The 27,561-nt window shown below is 47.0% G+C and overlaps 1 protein-coding gene across 2 annotated transcripts in view; it reads left to right on the top strand.

Annotated features, from left to right (window-relative positions):
• cxadr (CXADR Ig-like cell adhesion molecule) overlaps window positions 1–27,561 on the top strand; it is a 99,919-nt gene that overhangs the window by 35,648 nt on the left and 36,710 nt on the right. For both annotated transcript variants that reach the window (XM_067993370.1, XM_067993369.1), the window contains exons 2-3: window positions 26,298–26,464; window positions 26,946–27,150. In XM_067993370.1, coding sequence (XP_067849471.1) covers window positions 26,298–26,464; window positions 26,946–27,150 — 372 coding nt within the window. The remainder of the gene's footprint in view (window positions 1–26,297; window positions 26,465–26,945; window positions 27,151–27,561) is intronic.

The following is a 27,561-nucleotide window of genomic DNA, read 5'->3' as shown; positions in this document are numbered from 1 at the left end:
TGGTGTTCCCACGACCGTGCTGCCCTCGTCCTTCTAAGTGGTTTGGAAGGTACTTGTTGAAGAAGCCTTGGCGAGTTGCTGCAGTGCATACTGCAGATAGTACGTGCTGCAGACATAAACCTACATATTACCACCATTACCAATTTCTATTACCTGTCCTCTTTATGCTTCAGAACTGCTGATATAAGAATTGTTTACAAACAACAGTGCTATCAACAGCCAGCCTGTCTCTTTTGGCTGCATTCCTCGGAGTAAATCTGCAAAAAATGTGAGGCTGTGAATTGGCTGTCTGCTTAAGGCTGCCTGTCTCCACAAAGTAAATGTGGGGAGCTGGTTTTTCTTCATCTCCTCTTCACCCTCCTTCATATTAACACTGGATAGAACCAGGTCCCATTATGTTAGTCGATCGCAGTGTGACCAGCAACGGACTCGATGGCAAGAGTAAGTGAACGGTGCACTCTGTTTAGACAGGAACAGTTTTAATGTGTGTGTAAACGCAGCTTAAATGTAGCCTGGGACTGGGGTATTTTCTGCACATACGTGAAATTAAACAAAATTTGTTTGAAAAGGGACCTCCCTCACACCAAAAAAATTCTTCTCCCCTTTTTATTGCACCTAGGATTCTGGAGCAAGTTCAAGAGTGTAATTCCTTTCTAAGTGTACCGTAAACCTTCGATTCGCACCATTGACTGGTTAGTTTGCAGAATAGACTGCATATCCCGGTGGGGGAGGGGCGGGAGCAGGAACGAGGGACTCTGACCCTCCAGTGAAGCAGACAGTCAGCGGAGACTAACTGCTTTAAAACGAGGTTTCCAAGACGTGTCTGAAACGGGAGAGGGGGCACGGTGACTATTTGAAATTAATACCAGTCTTTTCCGAGCCATTTACTCTTTGCAGAAACAGACCCTCCCTGTTCTCCCTGCTTTTCAATTCTCGGCCTATTGAGGTGTGTGGGGGTTTGAAGAATGATGAAGTGTGACGGGTGCACCAATAGGCCTAAAGTACTTAACAACCAAACCCTCACCTGCCCTTATTCCTGCCTCTCCCTATCCACCCACAGAAACAGATTCTAACTGGTTTTATGCAATGCTAGTTTGCCCAGCACTATTTAATCGGAGCTGTTTGCTGAACTGTATCTAGGGAATTCCAAGTCATTTTGATGGATCGCATCGGTTTTCCTATTAGGTATTAATTCAGAACGTAAAACATAGCTCTTTTTCCCCAAAGAATTTCACCAGTTACCCAGTAATAACTTACATATACTGTATTTTAATTTGGGGGCCCAGGGTGAAGGGAGTGATCCACGTCAACAACAATTTGCATTTATCTGGTGCCTTTTAACGTAGTAAAATGTCCCAAGGCGCTTCACAGGAGCGTTACCAAACAAAATTTGACACCGAGCCATATAAGGAGACACTAGGACAGGTGACTAAAAGTTTGGCCAAAGCGGGCAGGTTTTAAGGAGCGCCTTAAAGGAGGAGAGGGAGGTAGAGGGGCGGAGAGGTTTAGGGAGGGAATCCCAGAGCTTTGGGGCCTAGGCGGCTGAAGGCACGGCCGCCAATGGTGGGGCGAAGGGGATGTACAAGAGACCAGAATTTGAGGAACGCAGAGATCTCGGAGGATTGTGGGGCTGGAAGGGGCGAGGCCACAGAGGGATGAAGAATTTTAAACTTGAGGCAATGTAGGTCAGCAAGTACCGGGGCGTCTGGGTGCTTAACTTGAGAAACATACCACCCCCCCCCCCCCGGATGTTGTGCTCCTCGGTTTGCTCCAGCTACCTTAATCGAGGCTTGTTGAAGGCCGGGGAACTCCTATTCCAATCACTAACTGGGAGAGAACTCTGCGGGTCCGCTTTTAACTGGAGACTCGATGGTGGCTCTGGACACCTGTGAAAATGACTCTGTTGGATCTCCAGATATTGAGGCCTTTGTATTGAAGGAGTGCGGTTGAAGCCAAGATTATTGCACGTCTACCATTGAACAACGTAGGAGTGCTTCAATTTGCATATAGTTGTCCAATGATTCTTGACTACATTTGCGAGTATTGAATTTTATGTAAACGACTCTCTCTCTTTCCACCTTCCTTGTTTCCTTCTCCTCTCCATGACCTCAAATGGTTCTCCTTTTCCTAAAGGCTATTATCACTCATGAAGGGCTTTTATTTTGGTCTTTTAATGTGGATTCCGAGAGCTGACTCCTGGTATTCTTGCTATTTAAATCCATTTTAGAATCATAGAAAGGTTACAACATGGAAGGAGGCTATTCGGCCCATCTAGTCCCTGCCGGCTCTATGCAAGAGCAGTCCAGCTAGTCCCACTCCCCTGCCCTTTCCCTGTAGCCCTGCAAATTTTTTCCTTTCAAGCACTTATCCAGTTCCCTTTTGAAGGCCATGATTGTACGCTCTTGCATAGAGCTGGGGCGGACTCGATGGGCCAAATGGCCTCCTTCCATGCTGTAACCTTTCTTTCTATGATTGAATCTGCACCACTCCCTCGGGCAGTGCATTCCAGATCCTAACCATTCACTGTGTTTTTAAAAAAAAAAGTTTTCCTTCGTGTCACCTTTGGTTCTTTTGCCAATCACCGTAAATCTATGCCCTCTGGTTCTTGACCCTTCCGTCAATGGGAACAGTTTCTCTCTATCTGCTCTGTCTAGATACTTCATGATTTTGAAAACCTTTTTTGTAGACGCCCCTTCCTATCTCTGCAGCCTCCTCGAGTCAGCTCTCAGAGAGGCCCTACGTGAGTCTTCTCCGTAGATTGATGCCAGACCTTTAGCCCCTGTCTTACCTAGGTCTACAGGTCTACAAGTCTACCAGCGGTCTACAGAAAGCAGCTGTTAAAGGCATAAATGCCAAAAGTCAGCTACCGGAATCCAAATGAAAAGACCAATATGGTGAGCCCCAGTTACACAGGTGTCAACAGCTCTCCAGTATTTTGCCCAAGTGGCCATTCTTTGAATTATAGAATGATACAACACTGAAGGAGGCCATTCAGTCCATTGTGCCTGTGCCAGCTCTTTGAAAGAACTATCTAATTTGTCCCATTCCACTGCTCTTTCCCCATAGCCCTGCAAATTTTTCCCCTTCACTTATTTATCCAATTCCCTTTGGAAAGTTGTTACTGAATCTGCTTCCAACACCCGTTCAGGCAGTGCGTTCCAGATCATAACAACTCGCTGCGTAACAGTTTTTTTCCTCATGTCGACTCTGGTTCCTTTTACCAATTACCTTAAACATGTGTCCTCTGGTTAACGACCCTTCTGCCACTGGAAACAATTTCTCCTTATTTACTCTATCTAAACTGCTCATGATTTTGAATTCTTCTCTCAAATCTCCCCTTAAACTTTTCTGCTCAAAGGAGAACAACCCCAGCTTCTCCACTCTCTCCACATAACTGAAGTCCCTCATATCTGGTACCATTCTAGTAAGTCTCTCCTGCACCTTCTCTAAGGCCTTGACATCCTTCCTAAAATGTGGTGCCCAGAATTGGACACATGTGAACTTAAGAACAACTTGCATTCATACATCGCCTTTAACATAGTAAAAGATGCCAAGGCGCTTCACAGGAGCATTGTCGTACAAAATTTGACACTGAGCCAAAGGAGGAGACATTAGGACAGGTGACCAAATGCTTGATCAAATAGACAGGTTTTAGGCAGAGTCTTAAAGGAGGAGAGAGGTGTAGGGAGGGAATTCCAGAGCTTAGGGCTGAGACGGCTGTAGGCACAGCCACCACTGGTGGGGCAAAGGAAGTGGGAGATGCACAGGCAATAATGACATTTCACCCTAGATAGCCCGTGTACCATCAGCAAAGGAAGGAGTAATACTCCAGTTCAAACCCTAGCACCTTTTGTTAACCATTGGTGTTAGCACTCCAGAAAATACATCTACCTGAATAGGATGTCCTAACCCGGAGTACAAACTACTTTCATGGGGGTTGTAGAGGAATACGGCTTTTACCTGGAGAGTTAACCCCTCCTGTGAGGGTAAATCGAACCTAGAAGCTTACAACACGGAGGCTTTTGGCCCACTGGGTCTGTGTCCGCTCTTTTGAGCAATCCCAAACTAATCACACAGCCCCATGCTCTCCCCATAGCTCTGTATCTTCCTCTGCTTCAAATGTTCAAATTTTGTCTGATAAAGCTCCAGTGAAACACCTTGGGACATTTTTACTACGTTAAAGGCGCTATATAAATGCAAGTTGCTGTTTATCAACTTTTCCTTTTTTTAAAAAAAAAATTGCAATGGCCCCTGCCCGACTACTCCCTGTGATCGAGCATTCCATGCTTTAGCAACTCTCTTACACAAGTAAATTTCTCTTAACCCCTCTCCTCACACTCAAGTGACTTTTTTTTTAAACTGATGATCCCGTCACTGGCTCCCCAATGAGAAGAAAAGGGGTCAAATAAAGAAAGACTTTCAAAGCCCTTCATCGTTTTTAAAAACTTAATGAAGACACAAGTTTTATTCACTTTTTAAAAGAGGACCGGCTTTTCATGGTCTAATTAGGGATGTACAATTGATTTTAAAACCAGTTTGAAATTTTTGAAGACTGTTTTCGGTCACTGATATTAAAGCTAAGGGTTGCTGTAAGCGAGAGGGAATGCTTTCTGTTCTGGTTATTGGCGCAGGGCAATGAGCCTGAGCGTTGCCTTTTAAAGTCTGTAAATATTTGACTATTAGCATTGTTAGCTAAACAATCCTTCACCTTTGGACTCTCTGCCCTGTCTGCTTCAAGTCTTTGCTTTCACTTGCCTGAGTACCGAAACTGGGCTATCTTTCCTTGTCACCTGTTTGATAATTGGAGTTTCAGGCTTGGCCTCCAATGTGTGAAATTGGAGTGAAAAGTCCGTTCCGTTCTTCAAAACCACAGGCCCCATCTTGAAATGGCATTGATTCCTGCTTTGCTAGGAAACACGGGTACGGTTAATCTCGGTGTCCCTGAGTTAAGGAAGGTGAAAATTGACTCGGGTTCCTGCTCCTGATTGCTAACCAGTGGCTCCCTTGCAGGAAAGTGTGTGTGTGGACGTTAAAGGAAGACTTGTATGTTTTTAAATAGGAGGACCAGGAGCTAATGTGGGGCCAGGGCGATGGGTGAGTGGGATAGGAGACGGGCAGCAGAGTCTTCGATGTGCTGAAGTTTACAGAGGATGGGAGGCCGGCCAGGAGAGCATCTGGAATAGCCGAGTTTAGCGGTGACCAAGGCGTAGGTGAGAGAGATTGGCTGAGGCTGGTGATGATATGGGAGTGGAAGTAGGCGGTCTTTGTGATGGAGAGGATATTCGGTCAGAAGCCCAGCTCGGGGTTGACTAGGATGTCGAGGTTGCCAACAGTCTGCTCCAACCTGACCGATTGGCTGGGGACGGGATAACAAATTAAACTTTTCAGAATAATAGTTACTGAAGCTAGAGAGAGGGAGAAAACTTAGTAGGCCCTATTTATTGTAATAAACCGTACCTTTTTTAAATGTGACATAATTGAAACTGATGAGCATATCAATCCAGTCACGAGTTTTTAGGGACAAGCAAGACAGGAGGCTGGTAATTTTATCTCCTCGCAACAGATCTCTTATCGTGGCGTGCAGGGGCCTCTCTATTGCAGTGCACTTAGTGATAAACTCTGCTCCTGTTTGTGAATATGTAGTAATTATGCTGCTAACCAATTAACAGCATTGTAGGCACCACCTCCCTCTCTCAAGCGAAACTTATCTGCTGTTTACGAGTTACCGATGCCTGTGCCAACTGAGTGCCTCAAGTGAAGGAGTTCGACAAGGATAAGCACTGAAGAAATTGCATTTGCCAAGAGCTCGCGTCAAAGTTCCTCTCCAGTTCCACTCCCCCTAGTTGCTGTAAAGCACTTTGGTCAGTGGTCTTTTAATAGCAGTGTCTCCTTTCGAGGCCCCGTCTGCCCCCTCGGGTGGACGTAAAAGATCCTACGGCACTATTTCGAAGAAGAGCAGGGGAGTTCTCCCCCGGTGTCCTGGGCCGATATTTATCCCTCAACCAACGTCACTTTTTAATTAAAAAAAAACCCAGATGAGCTGGCCATCATCACATCGCTGAATGTGGAAGCTTATTAAGCACAAATTGGCTGCTGCATTCCCTGCATTACAACAGTGACTACACTTCAAAAGTACATCATTGCCTGTAAAGTGTTCCGGGATATCCTGAGGTCATGCTATCTAAATGCATGTCTCTTTTTTTCTTTCTTTTTCTCTTTCGCTCGCTTGCTTGCTTCCTCCCTCCCTCCCTCCCTTCCTCGCTCCCTCCCTCCCTCCCTCGGTCATGGGTTTTGGGCCCCGGTTTGCAGGATGGCATTCGTGCTGCGTGAGAGGATATTGGTGCTTGGGGTACTTGCCCCGTTTTCTGTTGAGCGACACAGGACACGTTACAGAGCGACGGCAGCATGTTACGTTATATTTTAAGTCAAGGCTGTATCGCTAGCATAGATTTTTTTTTTCTTTCTGGCACAAAGAATCCTTTTTTTGTCCTTGGGTCCTGTCAGACCCCCAGCTAGATGCAGCATTCCTCTGACAGCAAGTACTTTCTGGAACCGTGACTGGGTGCGGAACCTTGAAATAGTTTCTGATAAGCTCAGGACAAAAACAAACCAGCCGTTGCAGTTTAATGTCACTGTTATATCACTACCCCCCAACCCCCGCTAAAATTTTCTCTCCTCTCCTAATTGACTCTGGGACATGGTTCCAGCTGCCCTGGATATCTTACTCAAGTGAAAGAAAAAATGATGCATGAAACAAAAGAACTTGCATTTATATCGTGCCCTTTGCCAATTATAATCGAACCCTTGACTTTCTGACTCGGAGGTGAGTGTTACACCTCTGAGCCAAGGATGGCAATTTCTATAGCGCCTTTCATGTCCTCAGGATGTCCCAAAGTGCTTTACAGCAAATGAAATCCTCCTTGAAGTGTAGAAAATGTGGTAGAAAATTAGTGCGTAGCAAGATCCCACAAGTAGCAATGTGATAATGACCAGATAATCCATTTTAGTGATGTTGGTTGAAGGATAAATATTGGCCCATGACGTGTCATGGGATTTTTTTTTACATCCACCTGAAAGGATCAACGGAGCCTTAGGTTTAAGGTCCCACCTGAAAGACGGCACCTCCGACAGTGCTGCACTCCCTCAGTACTGCCTTGATCGTGTGTTTAAGTCTCTGGAGTCCATGGAATCGAGGGAAAAGTACGGACTTGGTTAGGAAATTGGCTGAGTGAAAGGCGACAGAGAGTAGGGATAATAGGTAAGTACTCATATTGGCTGGATGTGACTAGTTGAGTCCCGCAGGGATCTGTCTTGGGGCCTCGGTTATTCAAAATATTTATTAACTACTGCGATGAAATCATCAAAAGTCTCATATCTAAGTTTGCCGATGACACAAAGATTGGTGGCATTGCAAGCAGTGTAGATGAAAACATAAAATTACAAAGCGATATTGATAGATTAGGTGAATGGGCAAAACTGTGGCAAATGGAATTCAGTGTAGACAAATGTGAGGTCATCCACTTTGGATCAAAAAAGGATAGAACAGGGTACTTTCTAAATGGTAAAAAGTTAAAAACAGTGGATGTCCAAAGGGACATAGGGGTTCAGGTACATCGATCATTGAAGTGTCATAAACAGGTGCAGAAAATAATCAATAAGACTAATGGAATGTTGGCCTTTATATCTAGAGGACTGGAGTACAAGGGGGCAGAAGTTATGCTGCAGCTATACAAAACCCTGGTTAGACCGCACCTGGAGTACTGTGAGCAGTTCTGGGCACCGCACCTTCGGAGGGAGTGGAGCGTAGGTTTGGAGGGAGTGCAGCGTAGGTTTACCAGAATGATACCCGGACTTCAAGGGTTAAGTTACGAGGAGAGATTACACAAATTGGGGCTGTATTCTCTGGAGTTTCAACGGTTAAGGGGTGATCTGATCGAAGTTTATAAGATATTAAGGGGAACGGATAGGGTGGATAGAGAGAAACTATTTCCGCTGGTTGGGGATTCTAGGAGTCGGGGGCACAGTCTAAAAATTAGAGCCAGACCTTTCAGGAGGGAGATTAGAAAACATTTCTACACACAAAGGGTGGTAGAAGTTTGGAACTCTCTTCCGCAAACGGCAATTGATACTAGCTCAATTGCTAAATTTAAATCTGAGATAGATAGCTTTTTGGCAACCAAAGGTATTCAGGGATATGGGCCAAAGGCAGGTATATGGAGTTAGATCACAGATCAGCCATGATCTTATCAAATGGCGGAGCAGGCACGAGGGGCTGAATGGCCTACTCCTGTTCCTATGTCCTATGTTCCCATGAGTGAGGCTTGAACCCAAGACTTTCTGACTCAGAGGTGAGAGTGCTACCGCTGAGCCACGGCTGGCACATTCATATCATGCCTTTCACATCCTCCGGAAGTCCCAAAGTGCTTCACATCCGAGAGATTACTTTTTGAAGTATTATCACTTCTTTTTGCACGCAAACACGGCAGCAGATTTATGCACAGCGAGGTCCCGCAAATGTTAATGAGATGAATGACCAGTTATTCTGCTTTCAGTTGCATTGGTTTAGGAACTAATATTGGCCACGACACCAGGTGAACTTCCATACTGACCTCCAAATAGTAAACAATTTTACAACACCAAGTTATAGTCCAACAATTTTATTTGAAATTCACAAGCTTTCGGAGGCTTCCTCCTTCCTCAGGTGAATGTTGTGGAAAAAAAATTTGTGGATTTTTTTTCCACAACATTCACCTGAGGAAGGAGGAAGCCTCCGAAAGCTTGTGAATTTCAAATGAAATTGTTGGACTATAACTTGGTGTTGTAAAATTGTTCACAATTGTCAACCCCAGTCCATCACCGGCATCTCCACATCATGGCTCCAAATAGTAGTTATTCATGTATGACCCTGAAGGGTGAATGTTTATTTGGCAGCCTATTTGACTGTAGCAGGCATCACAGCTGAGCTGGATCCTGTTTCCACCCATATATTCACGCACTCATACTTTCTACCAGTGGGTCAGTGGATAAAGATCAGGACCAGGGACCTTAGCTGATTTTCCTCCCACCCCAGTTGGTACCCTGGCTGAGAAATATTAACTCAGCACAAACCAGAGATTGAACCTGGGACTCTTTGAGAATCCACAAATTTCCAGTGTTTGGCTTCTAGTTGTACCAATGACCTCCTGGTAAGTGGAAAAATTATACCTGAGGTGGTTTCAATCTTAACTACGTCACATACCTGTTGTGTAAATAGAGATTTGTAGTGGAAACAAGCCAACATTGCTTGGAGAAGACACCTCGGAGTAGTTGGTTGTGGGGGGGAAGAGTGGGGTAAGTTTGATATGTTTTTGATCCTTGTCCTTTTTATCCTAAATGCTCTCGATCATTTGCCCGCCCCCCATCCCCCCCCATGTTATAGTCTTTCGAAACTTGCTACGATCTGGAATGCACTACCTGAAATGTTGGTGGAGGCAGATTCAACAGTAACTTTCAGAAGGGAATTGGATAAGAACATAAGAAATAGGAGCAGGAGTAGGCCAATCGGCCCCTCGAGCCTGCTCCGCCATTCAATAAGATCATGGCTGATCTGATCCTAACCTGAAATATAAATTCATGTCCAATTTCATGCCCGCTCCCCGTAACCCCTAATTCCCTTTACTTCTAGGAAACTGTTTTTTTCTGTTTTAAATTTATTTAATGATGTAGCTTCCACAGCTTCCTGGGGCAGCAAATTCCACAGACCTACTACCCTCTGAGTGAAGAAGTTTCTCCTCATCTCAGTTTTGAAAGAGCAGCCCCTTATTCTAAGATTATGCCCCCTAGTTCTAGTTTCACCCATCCTTGGGAACATCCTCACCGCATCCACCCGATCAAGCCCCTTCACAATCTTATACGTTTCAATAAGATCGCCTCTCATTCTTCTGAACTCCAATGAGTAGAGTCCCAATCTACTCAACCTCTCCTCATATGTCCGCCCCCTCATCCCCGGGATGAACCGAGTGAACCTTCTTTGTACTGCCTCGAGAGCAAGTATGTCTTTTCTTAAGTATGGACACCAAAACTGTATGCAGTATTCCAGGTGCGGTCTCACCAATACCTTTATATAACTGCAGCAATACCTCCCTGTTTTTATATTCTATCCCCCTAGCAATAAAAGCCAACATTCCGTTGGCCTTCTTGATCACCTGCTGCACCTGCATACTAACTTTTTGATTTTCTTGCACTAGGACCCCTTGCTCTCTGATTTTTCCTGCCAAAGTGCATAACCTCACATTTTCCAATATTGTATTGCATCTGCCAGATCTCCGCCCACTCACCCAGCCTGTCTATATCCCCTTGTAGGTTTTTTATGTCCTCCTCACTCTCCACTTTCCCTCCCATCTTTGTATCATCTGCAAACTTTGATATGTTACACTCGGTCCCCTCCTCCAAATCGTTAATATAGATTGTAAAGAGTTGGGGACCCAGCACCGACCCCTGCGGAACACCACTGGCTACTGGTTGCCAGTCCGAGAATGAACCATTTATCCCAAGTGTTTTTGAACTTATATTTTTCTGAGCCAGCCGAGAGTGAAAGGACAAGTGTCTTCCTCCGGTTCTGAAGAGAACTATTTATAGTGAGTTCTATTTGCTTCAGGAAGTGAAACATTGTCAGCAAATTGCTGCAGAGCAATTGCTCCATTACTAAGTAATGACATTAAAATTGTGATTTATATCACTTAACTATATTCAACTCAAATAACCAATCCTCCACCCATGCCAGAATATTACCCCCAATCCAGTGATTCTTGAAAAGGTGAAATATGCAGGGCACGGGGAAAGAGCAGGGGAGTGGGAATAATTGGATAGCTCTTCCAAAGAGCCGGCAGAGAAACGATGGGCCAAACGGCCTCCTGTGCTGTATGATTCTGTGATTCATTTCCTGTTTCCTTTTGTTAATTTGTAAATATGATGCCTGGTGCTTAAATGCTGTAGATGGCAGGAAAAACTTACTTGGATCCAATTTAGGTACAAACTTTACGTGAAGAATTGGTGCTGGTGCCTTGGAATTGTACCTCAACAAAAGCCCTGATCTTCAAGAGGGGAGAAGACATGCAGTGTAAAGCTGCTTCTATCAATTGATGTTCAGATGCCAGTTCCTACAGCATGGGCCTGTCCATCTGGTGGCAACATCAAGATAAAATTGCCACAACTTTTAAGACACAAAACCCCATTTTAGCCAGGTCTTGAGGCCAAGTAAACAGGTTACTGCCATTGGTAGTGACACAAGGCCATGACATCAACAACAACTTGCATTTATACAGCGCCTTTAACGTAGTAAAACGTCCCAAGGCGCTGCATAGGAGCACAATCAAATAAAATTTGACACCGAGCCACATAAGGAGATATTAGGACAGGCTTGGTCAAAGAAGAGGGTTTTAAGGAGCGTCTTAAAGGAGAGAGAGAGAGAGAGGTGGAGAGGTTTAGGGTGGAAATTCGAGACCTTAGGACCTAGGCGGCTGAAAATCGGGGTCACGCAAGATGCCAGCATTGGAGGAGCGCGGAGATCTCGGAGGTTTGTAGGGCCGGAGGAGGTTACAGAGATAGGGAGGGGCGAGGCCATGGAGGGATTTGAGCACAAGGATGAGAAGTTTAAAATTGAGGCATTGCATATTTGCTGTAGTGACTTCTTGATTCAATGTCAGGACGTCACTATTTCATGATCTGCATATGTGTGGGATAATATTATCCCTGCTCTTGTTCCAACAATGCAGTAGGATAATTTACCTCCACCTGAGAGGGCAGATGGGGCCTCGGTTTAACGTCTCAAATGGAAGAAGGCGCCTCCTACAGTAAAATACTCCCTCAGTACTGCACTGGAGTGTCGGTCGGCCTCGATCATAATTTAGCTAGTCCCGGAAGTTATTGCATTCAGCTGACTCACTGAGAGCCACTTGTTCCAAATACTGGCAACTTAGTGTTGCCGGTCTTGCACAATGGGAAAACTAGCTCGTAATTTACCGTGGGTCGGTTGCATTTGGGGAAAGGAAGGTAGGTAGTTGAAATGTGGAGGAACACCCCATGACATCTACCGTCGTGCTTGGAAGCACCGGGCTGGGTTGGAACTTTTCTCATTGTTTTAAAAGTAGAGATTACCAGAAGGCATCTTTACAATTCGTTTCTTGTTCAGACTGTACTTCCGGAACTAGTCGATGGCGGGTGTGAACTTTTGAGTACCGATGTAGCAAAGGTTGAATCTGGATAGAATGAGAGAACAAGAGCAAATTCAATTCTCCCTTCCTCCTCCCCTCAAATGATTGGAGTTGAATGGACCTCTAGTCAGTTTGCAAGTCTTTTTCTCATTTAGTCAGTCCACTGGGCCCGCCCACACTGGTCTCTGCACAATCTAGCTTGTTACAGGTGTTCTCACATTTTTAATGTCTGGAGCAGGTAAACAGCCATCAGGTAATATTCCTCTGAAACATTGACCTTATTGCTGAAGGTAAACGAGTGGGAAATTTCAGGGTATTGACACAGCTGTATCATAACTTGCACCAAGTCCCGTTCACCCAACATCTGCTCCCGGTCCGGCAACGTCTCAAATGTAAAATTCTCACCATTGTGTTCAAACCCCTCGTGGCCTTGGCCCTACCTATCTCCGTAACGTCCTCAAGCCCCATGGCCCTCTGAGAACTCTGCATTCCTCCAGCTCTGGCCTCTTGTGTATCCCTGACTTCCTTCACTCCACCATAGGCGGCCATACTTGCAGTTGTCCAGGCCCCAAGCTCTCAAATTCCCTTCCTAAACCATTCCACCTCTACCTCCTCCATTAAGATGCTCCTGGTCTCCTTTGGCTCGGTGTCTATTTTTGTTTAATAACGCTTCTGTGAAGTGCCTTGGGATGCTTTACTATGTTAAAGACACTGTGTAAATACAGGTTGTTCAACCTTGATTACCTGCATACCACAGGTGACTTTCCATTGAAAAGATAATAGGAAGTTTGGGGCAATATTGGGAAGGATTTAGTTCACCCTTTTCATATAAATCTAAATTTAAATGTATTTATGAAAGGGAAATTGTGTTTGACAAACCTATTGGAGTTTTTTGAGGATGTAACTGGTAGAATAGATAAAGGAGAACTAGTGGATGTGGTTTATTTGGATTTTCAGAAGGCCTTTGATAAAGTCCCACATATGAGGTTAGTGTGCAAAATTAAAGCACATGGGATTGGGGGTAATATACTGGCATGGATTAAAAATTGGTTGACAGGAAACAGAGTAGGAATAAATGGGTCTTTTTCGGGGTGGCAGGCGGTGACTAGTGGGGTACCGCAGGGATCAGTGCTTGGGCCCCAGCTATTCACAATATATATCAATGATTTGGATGAGGGAACCAAATGTAATATTTCCAAGTTTGCTGACGAGACAAAACTAGGTGGGATCGTGAGTTGTGAGGAGGATGAAAAGAGGCTTCAAGGCGATTTAGACAAGTTGAGTGAGTGGGCAAATACATGGCAGATGCAGTATAATGTGAATAAATGTGAAGTTATCCACTTCAGAAGGACAAATAAAGGCAGAGTATTATTTAAATGGTGATAGATTGGGAAATGTTGATGTACAAAGGCACCTGGGTGTCCTTGTACATCAGTCACTGAAAGCAAACATGCAGGTGCAGCAAGCAGTTGGGAAGGCAAATGGTATGTTGGCCTTCATTGCAAGAGGATTTGAGTATAGGAGCAAGGATGTCTTACTGCAATTATACAGGACCTTGGTGAGACCACACTTGGAGTATTGGTTCAGTTTTGGTTTCCTTACCTAAGAAAGGGTATACTTGCCATAGAGGGAGTGCAGCGAAGGTTCACTAGACTGATTCCTGGGATGGCAGGATTGTCGTATGAGGAGCGATTTGGGTTGACTAGGCCTGTATTCACTCGAGTCTAGAAGAATGAGAGGGGATCTCATTGAAACATATAAAATTCTGACTGGGCTAGACAGACTGGATGCAGGGAGGATGTTTCCCCTGGCTGGGGGGTCTAGAACAAGGTGTCACAGTCTCAGGATACGGGGTAGGACATTTTAGGACTGAGGGGAGGAGAAATTTCTTCACTCAGAGGGTGGTGAACCTGTGGAATTCTCTACCACAGAAGGCTGTGGAGGCCAAGTCACTGAATATATTTAAGAAGGAGCTAGATAGATTTCTGGACACAAAAGGCATCAAGGGGTATGGGGAGAGAGCTGGAATATAGTATTGAGGTGGAGGATCAGCCATGATCATATTGAATGGCGGAACAGGCTGGAAGGGCCGAATGGCCTACTCCTGCTCCTATTTTCTATGTTTCCATGAACTTGGCAACTTGGAGGAAGAGAGGGAGATAAGCAGAAGTGAGAAGAATGCTTGCATACTTCACCCTGAAAGAAAGATCCCTTTATTTTGAAGAGAATATTTTTAATCCACCATAGGTGAACAGACAATGCAGCAGTGTCTGCTTCTGTGAAACAGAAGACTTGTGATTTAGCTTAGGGTTCAGTACCTGGGTAGGAAGAAGGGGCTCTTTTGTATACGTGTATTTGATGAAAGGCAAATGTATTCTGTCTCAGGCCCAGGAGAGTAACATGAGTCATCCATGCCCTTCTCTGTTTAGAAACTTGGGACAATGGACATAAAAACAGCTCCAGGAATATAAGAGAAACCTCTCCTCCTCTCCCCCAATCGCTCCCCAAAGATCACAGATCAAAAGTAAAAGGAAAATTTGTGTTGGGTTTTAATCCATTTTGGCACTAATTTTCTTTTTTTAAAGAAAATTTATCGATCAGAATAAATGCTTCCCTAATTTTTTGGATTTCTTGGTAGGAGCCGAGCTCTGTACTGAAGGGGAGGAGCAGTATCTAAGCAACTGATTTTCCCAGTGAGCATGTTTCAGTCCCTTTCGGGGATCTGAAAAGGCTGACGAACAATCGCCTTGCCAAACACGGTGCCGTATGTACAAAGCCCAGCCTTGGGAGAGTTTTAGTACTTGGGCAAGCTATCGCAGTTGGCACCGATACAAAGAATCCCAGTGCTGCGGTGCAGCCTATTTGTCACCATTGTAGATGATTCATGACCTAAACTCAACGTTAGGTGTTGGAACAAGTGTGCTGTCAGCCCTAGCACTATTCTGCTGGGACTAATCGGATAGCTCTTTCAAAAAGAGCCGGCACAGGCACGATGGGCCAAATGGCCTCCTGTGCTGTATGATTCTACTTAGAGTAACAAAAAAAAATTACCCGTTTTCAGCTCTGTGGAGACAGTAATTTTTTTTTTTGGGGGGGGGGGGGGGGATTTTCCATCCTCCCCATGCAAGCTACTGCTCTGCTGGAAGTAGGGAATAACCCCACTGGTGGGGGCGCACTGTCAGTTTGACTCCTGTAGTGGTTGAGTTCCCACGGCACTACATACGAAATTCACGGGCTGGAAAAGACCAGCCTGTCCATCAAGCCTACCCCACACGCCATGATGGCCTGAGCATCGTGGCTAAATGCGTCCTCCCCCTGCAGCCATGTAAACCCCTGGGAGAGGCAGAAAAAAAACAATAGCCGTGGTGCCTTCTCCTGGCCTCGATTCTGGTCTTCCAGCTCTCCCCTCAACCCCCCCCCCCCCCCCAATGCAACGTGCCCGACCACTGCCGGATGACCAGCTCCCTGGGCCAAACTAAGGCCTGAAACAGTGGTTCTCGATGGGCCGGAAAATATAACATTTCTCCTAAAAATTCCAATTTTTTGGTGTGGGGGGGCGCGGAGAGATTGAGGATTGCGGTCAGTTTGGGTTAAGTGTTCTTCGTCCCGTCCCGTTCCTTCCCCCCCCCCCCCCCACCCCAGTTGACATTTGTAGCTTCACACATGACTGACCGTTTGGGTGTGGCATCAGGTTGCCCAGCAACCACGAATCCGCATCATTAGAGGTCAGTACAGTCCGCATTTAGTTGTTTCTTAAACGGTTCCAGGGTTTTTGCCTCCACTACTCTAACTGGAAGTTTGTTCCTCACATTTAAAATCCTCATCATGTTCAAATCCATCCACGGCCTCGCCCCTCCCTATCTCTCTAGCCTCCACCAGCCCTACAACCCTCCGAGATCTCTGCGCTCCTCCAATTCTGGCTTCTTGCCCGTCCCCAATTTCTTTTGCCCCACCATTGCCGGCCGTGCCTTCAGCCGTCTAGGTCCGACGCTCTGGAATTCCCTCCCTAAAACTCTCCACCTCTTGCTCTCCCTTTAAGATGCTCCTTAAAATCTACCTCTTTGAAAGGTTTTGGTCACCTGTTGTAATGTCGTCTTCTTTGGCTCGGTGTCAATCTTTTGCTTCTGTGAAGCGTTTTGAGATGTTTCACTGTATTAAAGGCACTGTATAAATGCAAGTGTTTGTTTCAAGTGTTAATCATTCTCTGCGTATAGAAGAGTTTCTATACCTGATCCCTTTTACTGCTTTGATCCCATGTCCCTTGCCCTACTCCCGCTTTCTAATGTAAAGTAGTATTTCAAATTAATCTTTTCCAAGAGGAAAGGGAGGTTTCAACAAACCGCACATGTTGACCTTTATGCAGTTCTGCACATTGTTTAAATTTTAAAAAATTTAAACGGCGTGGCATTTGTGAAAGGGACCAAGCAATTCAATGCCTGATAAGTTTTGAGGGAAAGGTACTACATAAATTCAAGGAGGATTATAACGCTACCTTTTTACTAAAGGATAAAAGCAGAGAATTCTTAAATCACCAGAATTCTGTCTCTCTCGGAGAGTGGACTTACAATCAGAACTGGTCGTCGAAAACAACAACAACTTGCCTTTTAACATAATAAAACGTCCCGAGGTACTTCACAAGAGTGTAATCAGAAAAATTGTCACCAAGCCAAAGAAGGACACATTAGGAGGGGTTGGTCAAAGTAGTAGGTTTTAAGGCGCATCTTAAAGGAGGAAGAGGGAGGTAGAGACGGGGTGGGGTTTAGGGAGGGAATTCCAGAGCTCGGGGCCCAGACGGCTGAAGGCATGGCCGCCAATGGTGGGCTGAAGGAAGTTGGCGGGGGGGGGCGGATGCACAAGAGGCCAGAGTTGGAGGAGCGCAAGAGTTATAGGAACTGGAGGAGGATTTGAGAGGGAAAGAGTTAACTAGAATTTCCTCCTGGAAGAGTAGGGGTGCTCCTCAGTTCACTACCCAGCACAGTCCACTCCTGTTTACAGACCACAGCACGATGCCAAGGTCCAATCCTAACGTTGAGCTGCTTTGAGTTCAGCCTGAATATGGGCTGGTCAAGTGAGGTGGTTTAAAAACTGAAATGGGGAAACCTCTTCTTGTGGAAATAACGATTCGAATGCAGGTAGCGCTGAACTCCAGGTGCCGGACTCCCTCCTTCCCTGTTTCGCTTGCTCGTGTGCGTGCAGTGTCTCTGCTTTCTATCTTTTGATGTGCTGGTGCCGCCAGAACCCAGTGCGTGGGTCTTGCGAGCATCTCCGAGCTAATCTTGCCCGATTCGCCAATGCAGGGAACACTTGTGTGTTTTTCTTAAAACCGCGTCCTCCCAGGAGCCTCCCGTAGCGAATCTGGCAAGTTTACTTTGCGATTGGCACTAGCAGTGTGTGATGTGCACACACGTCTGGAGCTGACTCACTTAGCCCCGTATCAAAATGGTTTTCTTTCCATCTCTTTCTCCCTTTCTCCTCCTCCACCATCTCCCATTATCTTGACACAAAAATGCAAACAGTCTTGCAGCAAGCATGCAGTATTCTGCTGATAATCCCGTCCTCTTGGGAGGTACAAGTACCATTTATTATTATTGTAGTTTGATAAGATCTTCAGTTATTCTGTTTGGAGCAGTTGACTGCTTAATTAATCTTTGTGTCTCCAAACAAATGAGTGTGAGCTGACACTATACTTAAGTTTGCAAATGAGTGGGAAAACATTTTAAAATAGTCCAGAAAACTTGTTTCGCCTCTGGCTCTGTTATTACAGGCACTCCCTAGTGTGGATATAGAGCAGACACAGACGAGGCAGGTACCAAAGCTGTGATCAGTATTCTGTGCTGGGTCAGTTGATGAGCTGAATGGAAATACAAGGCACTTAAAAAAAAATAACTTGCATTTTTAAAGCGCCTCAGGAAATCCCAAATCGCTTTACAGCCAATGAAGTACTTTTTGAAGTGTAGTCACTGTTGTAATGTAGGAAACGCGGCAGCTAAATTGCGCACAGCAAGGTCCCACCAACAGCAATGAGATAAATGACCAGATCACCTGTTTTTAGTGACGTTGGCCGAGGGATAAATATTGGCCCAGGACACTGAGGAGAACTCCTCTGCGTTACTTTGGAATAGTGGCCTTGGGATCTTTTTACGTCCACCCGAGAGGGCAGACGGGGCCTCGGTTTTAACGCCACATCCGAAAGACAATAGGACTCTGTACCCGTAGGCTAAGGAGGGAGAAAGAAAAGGGTCCACGATCCCACTCCTCATTGCTATCCGTGCGTGGAGGGGAAAAAAATCTCTGAATCTGAAATGCATTGTAGGTCTGTCTGAGTGAGAAAAGCTAGAACTAATATACCAACATTGCTGCTCAGATGCAGGAAATTTTCTCCAAGCCTTTTTTTAATGTTAGTGTGACAAAACATTTCCGAGAGGGTTAGGGTGGGGGTGGGGGGTGTGGAAGGTATGTTTGAAGAGGAAGTTTTTGAAAGCAGTGGGGGTGGTGGCAAGGCAGAGTGGAACTGGGCTGGAGCATAATGTGCAAATGAAAAGGTGTAATGTTTTTTTTTATTAATTCATGGGATGTGGGTATCGCTGGCAAGGCCAGCGTTTATTGCCCATCCCGAATTGGTGGTGGATTGGGGCAAGGAGAGGATCTGGAACGCACTGCCCGAAAGGGTGGTGGGAGCAGATTCAATCGTAACTTTCTGATATATACTTGAAAAGGAAAAATTTGCGGGACTACGGGGAAGGAGCAGGGGGGGAGTGAGACTAATTGGATAGCCCTTTCCAAGAGCTGGCACAGGCACGATGGGCTTGAATGTCTTACACCTGTGCTGTAAGATTCCACGAGTGACCGTTGCGTGTAGGGATATAAGCTAAGGCGTTAGTTAGATCACTAAGATAGGGTGGGGTGAGATATTGGAGGGATTTTAAAGTGAGGATGAAAATTATGAAGTAAAAACCAAAATACTGGAAATCTGACCACTCTGAGCAGAGCAGGCCCCATCTGTGCAGAGAACTGTCCCAAGTTTACATTTCAGGTATGGACCCCATCATCAGAACCGAGGAGGGGCAGGTATTGCAGATTAACGCATCCGGAAAAAGAGAAGGGACGTGTACCCACGCTCGGGAGTGGAATGACAGATCGTTATCAAGCAATGGGCTGAAGCATTAAGAGATTAAATAAACAAAGGCTGGATAAATAGCTGGGGAAATGGGTGAGATGGGGTTCGGGTTTATAGCTAAAGTCTGAAGTCGCTGTTCGTGCCAGGGGGTTTTAGGGGGCCGAGGAGAAAGGTGAGCAGGTTTTCTTAAAGTTTGTGCGGAGCTTCATTGGAACAGTGTTCTAGGCCGGTGACTGAGAGGTTGGGGGGGTGGGTAGTCAAAGTGGGAAGCCACAGGTAACTCGGGGTCACACTTGTGGACAGAATGGAGGCATTCGACAAAGCAATTACCTAATCTGCGTTTGGTTTCCCTAATGTAGAGGAGCCTGCACCGTGAGCAGTAAATACTCAGAGGGTGGTGAACCTGTGGAATTCCCTGCCGCAGAAGGCTGTGGAGGCCAAGTCATTAAATATATTCAAGAAGGAGATGGATATATTTCTTAATGCTAAAGGGATATGGGGAAAAAGCGGGAACAGGGTACTGAGTTAGACGATCAGCCATGATCATTTTGAATGGCGGAGCAGGGCCGAATGGCCTACTCTTGCTCCTATTGTCTATGATTCTATACGTTGTATTTGATCAGAGGAAGTATGCACAAATTGCTTCCCTCCACAGAGGGGATTTTTGGGGAGCCTAGACAGTGAGAGGAGGTGAATGGGCAGGTGCTGCATCCCCTGCTTTTGCTTGGGATGGATAGCTGGAAGTAGGAATGGTGGTAGAGTGAAGTAGGGTCTCGTGGAGGGAAAAGTCCCACTGGAATGTGGAAGTGCATTTTATGTGGCAGAATTTTTGAAGTCCACCACACTGGGAAACAGAGTTACTGGGGCTTGGAGAGGGCGGTGGTGACAGGAATGAAGGACTTGTGTGGATATGGACCCTGACTGCATTTCTCTCACGCTCTGCTGGATGGTCTCTTCGTCTCAGTTATTCATGTATCATAGTAACAGCACAGAAGGAGGCCATTCGGCCCATCGTGCCACTGCCTGCCCTTTGAAAGAGCTATCCAATTAGTCCCATTCCCCTGCTCTTTCCCCATATCCCTGTAAATTTTTTCCCTTCAAGTATTTATCCAATTCTCTTTTGAAAGCTCCTATTGAATCTGCTTCCACCACCCTTTCAGGCAGTGTGTTCCAGATCATTACAACTCGCTGCTTAAAAAAAAAATGTTTCCTGGACGTTAAAGATCTCGTGGCTCTATTCGAAGAAGAACAAGGAGCTCTCCAAGTCCTAACTAACAATCCTCTCTCAGCCATAGCCACCAAAGCAGTACCTGGTCATATATCTGCTGTTTGTGGGATCTTGCTGAGTTCAGATTGGCTGCTGAACAACAATGACTGCACTTCAAAAGGAATCTGTTGGCTGTGCCGCACTTTTGGGATGTCCTGAGTTGGTCTACAGATATAGATGCTTTTGTCCTTTTGGCTCAGTGGCAGGAAGCAAAGGGTAATGGTCGATGGGTGATTTTGTGACTGGAAGGCTGTTTCCAGTGGGGTTCCGCAGGGCTCAGTACTCGGTCCCTTGCTTTTTGTGGTTATATATTAATGATTTGGACTTAAGTGTAGGGGGCATGATTAAGAAGTTTGCAGATGATAAAAAAATTGGCCGTATGGTTGATAGTGAGGAAGAAAGCTGTAGACTGCAGGAAGATATCAGTGGACTGGTCAGGTGGGCAGAAAAGTGGCAAATGGAATTGAATCCGGAGAAGTGTGAGGTAATGCATTTGGGGAGGGCAAACAAGGCAAGGGAATACACAATAAATGGGAGGATGCTGAGAGGTGTAGAGGAAGTGAGGGACCTTGGAGTGCATGTCCACAGATCCCTGAAGGTAGCAGGACAAGTAGATAAGGTGATTAAAAAGGCATACGGGATACTTTCCGTTATTAGCCGAGGCATAGAATATAAGAGCAGGGAGGTTATGCTGGAACTGTATAAAACATTGGTTAGGCCACAGCTTGAGTACTGTGTACAGTTCTGGTCACCACATTACAGGAAGGATGTGATTACACTAGAGAGGGTGCAGAGGAGATTTACGAGGATGTTGCCAGGACTGGAGAATTTTAGCTATGAGGAAAGATTGGATAGGCTGGAGTTGTTTTCTTTGGAACAGAGGAGGCTGAGGGGAGATTTAATTGAGGTGTATAAAGTTATGAGGGGCCTGGATAGAATGGATAGGAAGGACCTATTTCCCTTAGCAGAGAGGTCAATAACCAGGGGGCATAGATTTAAAGTGATTGGTAGAAGGATTAGAGGGGAGCTGAGGAAAATTTTTTTCACCCATGGAGTCGTGGGGGTCTGGAACTCACTGCCTGAAAGGGTGGTAGAGGCAGAAACCCTCAACTCATTGTAAAAAGTACCTGGATGTGCACCTGAAGTGCCGTAACCTGCAGGGCTACGGACCAAGTGCTGGAAAGTGGGATTAGGCTGGGTGGCTCATTTTCGGCCGGCACGGACAAGATGGGCCGAATGGCCTCCTTCTGTGCTGTAAATTTTCTATGATTCTATGATTTTGCAGCTATGAGACAATTCCAATAATGAGATCATTAGAATCGCTGACTATTCCAACTAATATTCAGGCCCTTTGCATTGTCCAGCAATGTCTGAAGAGAAAGGTTGTTCTGGGTGGAGATGGCGACCTTTGTTAGAACAAATGGTCCTTTATGGAGGGCCCCCGCCCACAACATGGACCCGTCTTTTCTTATCGGCACTCCTGATCCTCTCTGTGTTTTCTGTTTAACTTTAAAAGCCTGGTATTGTTTTCGAGCATTGTGTTTTTATTTCCCCCTCTGATGTTCCTCTCTAAAGGTGCTTCACTAGCACGTGCTTAGTTTAAAATTTATTTTATATTTATATGCTACGATTTTAAAATTCTCATCCTTGTTTTTTTTTACAAATTCCTCCATGGCCTCACCCCTCCCCTATCTCTGTAACCTCCTCCAGCCCTACAACCCTCCGAGATCTCTGCGTTCCTCCAATTCTGGACACTTGCGCATCCCCGATTTCCTTCGCTGCACCATTGGCGGTCGTGCCTAGGCCGCAAGCTCTGGAATTCCCTCCCTAAACCTCTCCGCCTCTCTACCTCTCCTTTTAAGAGACTCTTTAAAACCTACCTCTTTGACCAAGTTTTTGGTCACCTGTCTTAACATCTCCTTATGTGGCTCGGTGTCAAATTTTGTTTGATAATCGCTCCTGTGAAGCGCCTTGGGACGTTTTACTACATTGAAAGCGCTATATCAATACAAGTTTTTGTTGTTGTTGTTTGGATTGCGGGAGTGTGTTCATGTGCTGGCTTCCTGCCTTTACGTTGCTGGGTTGATCTTTTGATTCTGTTGTTGGGTTAGGGTAGTGTGTCGTCACGCTAAACACAAGGCGCTGGCTGATTGCTGATCTCCCACATTCCGAGCAAGTGCCTTTTTAAAACATGCAAGAAAAGATGAGTTGTCCCAACACCAACATTGTCGCTGGGTCAAAAGCCTGGGACTCCCTGCCTAACAGCTGCCTTGGTTACATGGACTGCAGCGGCTCAAGAAGGCGGCCCACCACCATCTTCTCGCTAGGAATGGACGATAAATGCCATCGAGGCCTTCATCCAGAGAATGAATTTTTAAAACACTCCCCATACCTCTCATTCCCTCTCTTCTCACCAGGAACTCATCTAATTGCCTGTTGATAACATTCCTACTGATCTTTCCCGGTAACTTATTCCACATGTGTTTTTTTTTAAAAGTCTGCCTAAATTCCTATTTTTTTTAAAAAAAACCTTGTGCTCCTTGGTATTTGAAGCCTTGTTGGATTAGTCTGAATCAAACTTCACCCATTCCCCATAGTAATCCTGACAACTTCATATTTTGGCTCACCTCCAAGTCCACTTAACTGGGTCCTGACATTTTCCAGAGTTTGTTGATTCTTGGTTACTTTTTCTGTTTTTTTTTTCCTCCTGCTACAAATTTTGACGTGTTCCTGACGTTAAAGCAATCTGGATCAGGCTGTAAGAAGAGCGCACGGTAGATTGGGCTGGAATGCTTTATATGGGCAAAAACATTGCAAGGAGGTAGTTGGCAGCTCCCCTCTGCTCCTTTTGAAGTGATAGTCCCTCGGAGGCTGACTTCTTATTTTTTAAAAAGTGGGAAAATGTAAGGTTAGCTAGCTACTTTTTGTGCGTTGTTGGCGTCGGCTTTTTGAGGTGCGGGGTCACGCTCAGCCCCCGGAACCTGAAAGTAAACTTGCCAGGATTCACTACGGCTGACTCCGAGGGAAACCTGGCATTAACGGGTCTTCTGGCCCGCCCGTCCGTAGCGGGTTTACGTCCGGTTTGCGGTCAGCTGTGTGAGACCCTCGCCCCGGGGGAGCTGTCACTATCTCGTCGCTGCTTGATGGGACCTTGCTGTGCGCAAATTGGCCGCCGCGTTTTCGACATTACAACAGTGACTACTCTTCGGAAGTACTTCTGTAAAGCGCCTTGGGACGTCCTGAGGTCGTGTAAGGCGCTATATAAATGGAAGCTGGATAAGTACACGAGGGAGGAAGGAAGGAATAGAAGGATATGTTGATAGGGTGAGATGAAGGTGGGAGGAGGCTCGTGTGGAGCATAAACGCTGGTTGAGACCTGTTTGGCGGAATGGCCTGTATCTGTACTGTAAATTCTATGTAATTCTATCTTTAATTTGCACAAGCAATGCAAGACATTTCTGTAACAAAATTACGCACTCGAACGGTGGGAATTTATTTGCACCCTTCAATTGTATCTCTGCTCCTTTTTTAAAATCCGCTAATAATTGTTTTGTATGTTGGATCTGTCGTTGGCCTTTCTCTTTTCCCCCTCACCTCAAATCTCTTTTTTTTGTAAACTGCTGAGGTTTGCAGCTGAAAACAGTACGGTTCGTTCAAAAACACATAAGGATTTCCTTTTTTGTTGCTCGTTTCCCAAATATGGTGCCAACATTTGCTCTCACTCTGTTCCAAGTTGCATACCTGCACATTTTTGTGCTTTGAAATAATCTGTTACATACCAGGTTGGAACGAGAGCTGTTTTCCGAGGGAGGGCCATTGGGCAGACCTAGAGAGAGGAGCACTAGATGTTGTAAACTGCCCTTGCACCTCAAGGGATTGGATTTCTCTTATTTTCTCTTCCCTTACTTTCTTTCTCTCCTGCCTACTATCTTATGGTGATGGGTTAGCGGGGACAAGAACAGGATGGATCAATTTTTTTTTTGATAACATTCCTATATAAATGCAAGATGCTGTTGTTACTCTTAAGTTTACAATAACACTTACATAAGACTAACCCCCTTTTAACTTGCGAACATTTGCCGCTGGTGCTTTTTGGATCCGATGCATCTTTGAATTAAGGTGTAAATGGGCCGATGTACAGTACACTGAATGGTTTAGGGCTCCTCATCGTTATGCAGTGACACCCCCCTCCCCCCTCAAACTATTCCACCCCCCAATGGCAAGTGTACATATGTGGATTTCCGCTGAGGACGGAACCTCACTTGGGGAGGGGGGAGGGGGGCAGGCGAGGGACTGAACCTCGTGCGGAGGGTTGGTGGGGGGAGGCGAGGAACTGAACCTCGCTCGGAGGGTTGGTGTGGGGAGGCGAGGGACTGAACCTCGCTCGGAGGGTTGGTGGGGGGAGGCGCGCGACTGAACCTCGCTCGGAGGGTTGGTGGGGGGAGGCGAGGGACTGAACCTCGCTCGGAGGGTTGGTGGGGGGAGGCGAGGGACTGAACCTCGCTCTGTGTGGGGGGGGAAGGCAAGGGACTGAACCTCGGGGGCGGGGGGGGTGGTGTGGAGAGGAACTGAATCTTGTTCGGGGGGAGGGGGGCAGGCGAGGGACTGAACCTCGCGCGGAGGGTTGGTGGGGGGATGCGAGGGACTGAACCTCGCTCGGGGTGTGGGGGGGAGGTGAGGGACTGAACCTCGCTGGGGGAGGGGGGGAGGCGAGGGACTGAACCTCGCTCGGGGTTGGGGGGGGAGGAGAGGGACTGAGCCTCGCTGGGGGAGGGGGGGGGGAGGGACTGAACCTCGGGGGGCGGGGGGGGGGGTGTGTGGAGAGGAACTGAATCTTGTTCGGGGGGAGGGGGGCAGGCGAGGGACTGAACCTTGCGCGGAGGGTTGGTGGGGGGATGCGAGGGACTGAACCTCGCTCGGGGTGGGGGGGGAGGTGAGGGACTGAACCTCGCTGGGGGAGGCGAGGGACTGAACCTCGCTCGGGGTGGGGGGGGGAGGTGAGGGACTGAACCTCGCTCGGGGTTGGGGGGGGGAGAGGCGAGGGACTGAACCTCGCTGGGGGAGGGGGGGAGGCGAGGGACTGAACCTCGCTGGGGGTGGGGGGGAGGCGAGGGACTGAACCTCGGTGGGTGGGGAGGCCAGGGACTGAAGCGGTGGGGAGGTGGGGGGGGGGGCGGGTGGGGAGGCCAGGGACTGAAGCGGGGGGGGTGGGGAGGCGAGTGACCGAAGCTCGGGGGGTGGGGGGGAGGCGAGGGACCGAAGCTCGGGGGGTGGGGGGGAGGCGAGGGACCGAAGCTCGGGGGGTGGGGGGGAGGCGAGGGCCCGAAGCTCGGGGGGTGGGGGGGAGGCGAGGGCCCGAAGCTCGCTCGGGGGTGGGGGTGGTGGGGAGGCGAGGGACTGAACCTCGCTCGGGGGGGAATGGGGGGAGGCGAGGGACTGAAGCTCGCTCGGGGGTGGGGGTGGTGGGGAGGCGAGGGACTGAACCTCGGGGGGTGGGGGGGGAGGCGAGGGACCGAAGCTCGCTCGGGGGGGTGGGGGAATGGGGAGGTGTTCTTTTGGGCAAAGAGCCTATGGATACTCTGGGCTCACGTGTAGAACGGGTAAGTGCCAGTGAGCTACTGCCTGTACTTGAGGAGGGAAAAGAGAATCGACTCCTGGATAATCTCTGGAGTTCTTGTCACACAACAGACCGCCGATGTAACCAATGACTTCTATTTTGTAGGTTGGTCGATGGGATTGACGATCCTCCCGCACCCGGCGGTGGTGGAGAAGGCCGATGACGACAGTGTGATGTTGGAGTGCAGGTTCAGGCTCGACTCTGCGGATATTGGACCGCTGGATATCGAGTGGTCACGTGCTCCCCCTGATCCAACTGCTTCGCAAATCATTGTGAGTATTAAACCTGTGACTTAACCCGCCAAAAGAGGTGATTTGCGGTGCGTTAATTGGTCAGTTGTTTTAAAATGGTGTGTAACTTGCCATCCAGCTCAGCAGTTCCCGGGTTTACTTTACAGTCTCGGAATTAGCTAATGTCAAGATTGTGTCTGATTTGTTTTTCTCTTTGCTTCTTTTCGTGTGCTTGTTGCGTACTTTTTGCTTGTGTACTCACTCGCGCTTTTTCTCTTCTCCTCCCCTCTTGCTCGCCCGCCCCTTCTCTCTTGCGCACTTGCTCCTGCTTCCTTCCCCCTTTTCTTGCGCTCTCTCTCTCTCTCTCTTTCTTTCTCCTGCTCGCGCGCTCTCTCCCGTGCGTCCTTTCTCGAGCTGTCCCGCACGCTCTGCACCCCGCCCCGCGCGCTATTCTGCCTTGCTGAACTTGTCTCTCAGACTAGCCTGGGCTGCTCGGTGACCAAAGTGTTTTATAACAAAACAGATCATTGATTATTCGGGAGACCGGATCTACGATACACGTCTTGAGTCTATGAAAGGACGGGTGCATTTCAGTTCACCAGATCCCAAAAATGGTGACGCTTCAATCAACATCACGAGGCTGAGACCCAGCGATTCCGGAAAGTACCAATGCAAAGTGAAGAAGGCCCCTGGCTTGCAGTTGGGAGACACCAAGCTGGAGGTTTTAGGTAAGGCAGTCGTCTTTTGAGGGCCATCAAATGAGCTGGTTGTTAATAAGTCGTGGCCAGGGTTGGAAAGAATAGGAGAGAAGAGCTAAAGGAAGAGGTAGTGATGAGGTGACCGCAACCTTGGGTAGTAAGAGCCTGAAGATTGTAGGAGAAAGGGAACGCTGAGGGAGGTAAGGACAACAGAGAGAGATGAGGTTAAGTAACGGAAGGGTCATTATAAAAGTCACATGGCCAACATCCTTTGCGTAAACTTTGTTAAATCTCTATATTGTCCACGCCCCTTCCCCTTCTAAACTTGATCCTGGTTCTAGAGTTTGTGGTAATCTCAAGCATACATTTATGGGAGTTCAACTTATCAATTCCCTTAAGAATCTTGAACGCTTTTGTTTCATTTTTGTTCTTTCCTCGTCC

Source organism: Heptranchias perlo, chromosome 11, assembly GCF_035084215.1.
Source record: "Heptranchias perlo isolate sHepPer1 chromosome 11, sHepPer1.hap1, whole genome shotgun sequence".
Classification (NCBI taxonomy): Eukaryota; Metazoa; Chordata; class Chondrichthyes; order Hexanchiformes; family Hexanchidae; genus Heptranchias; species Heptranchias perlo.
The sequence above is the reverse complement of the archived record's forward strand: the minus strand, read 5'-3'. Positions and strand labels throughout refer to the sequence as shown.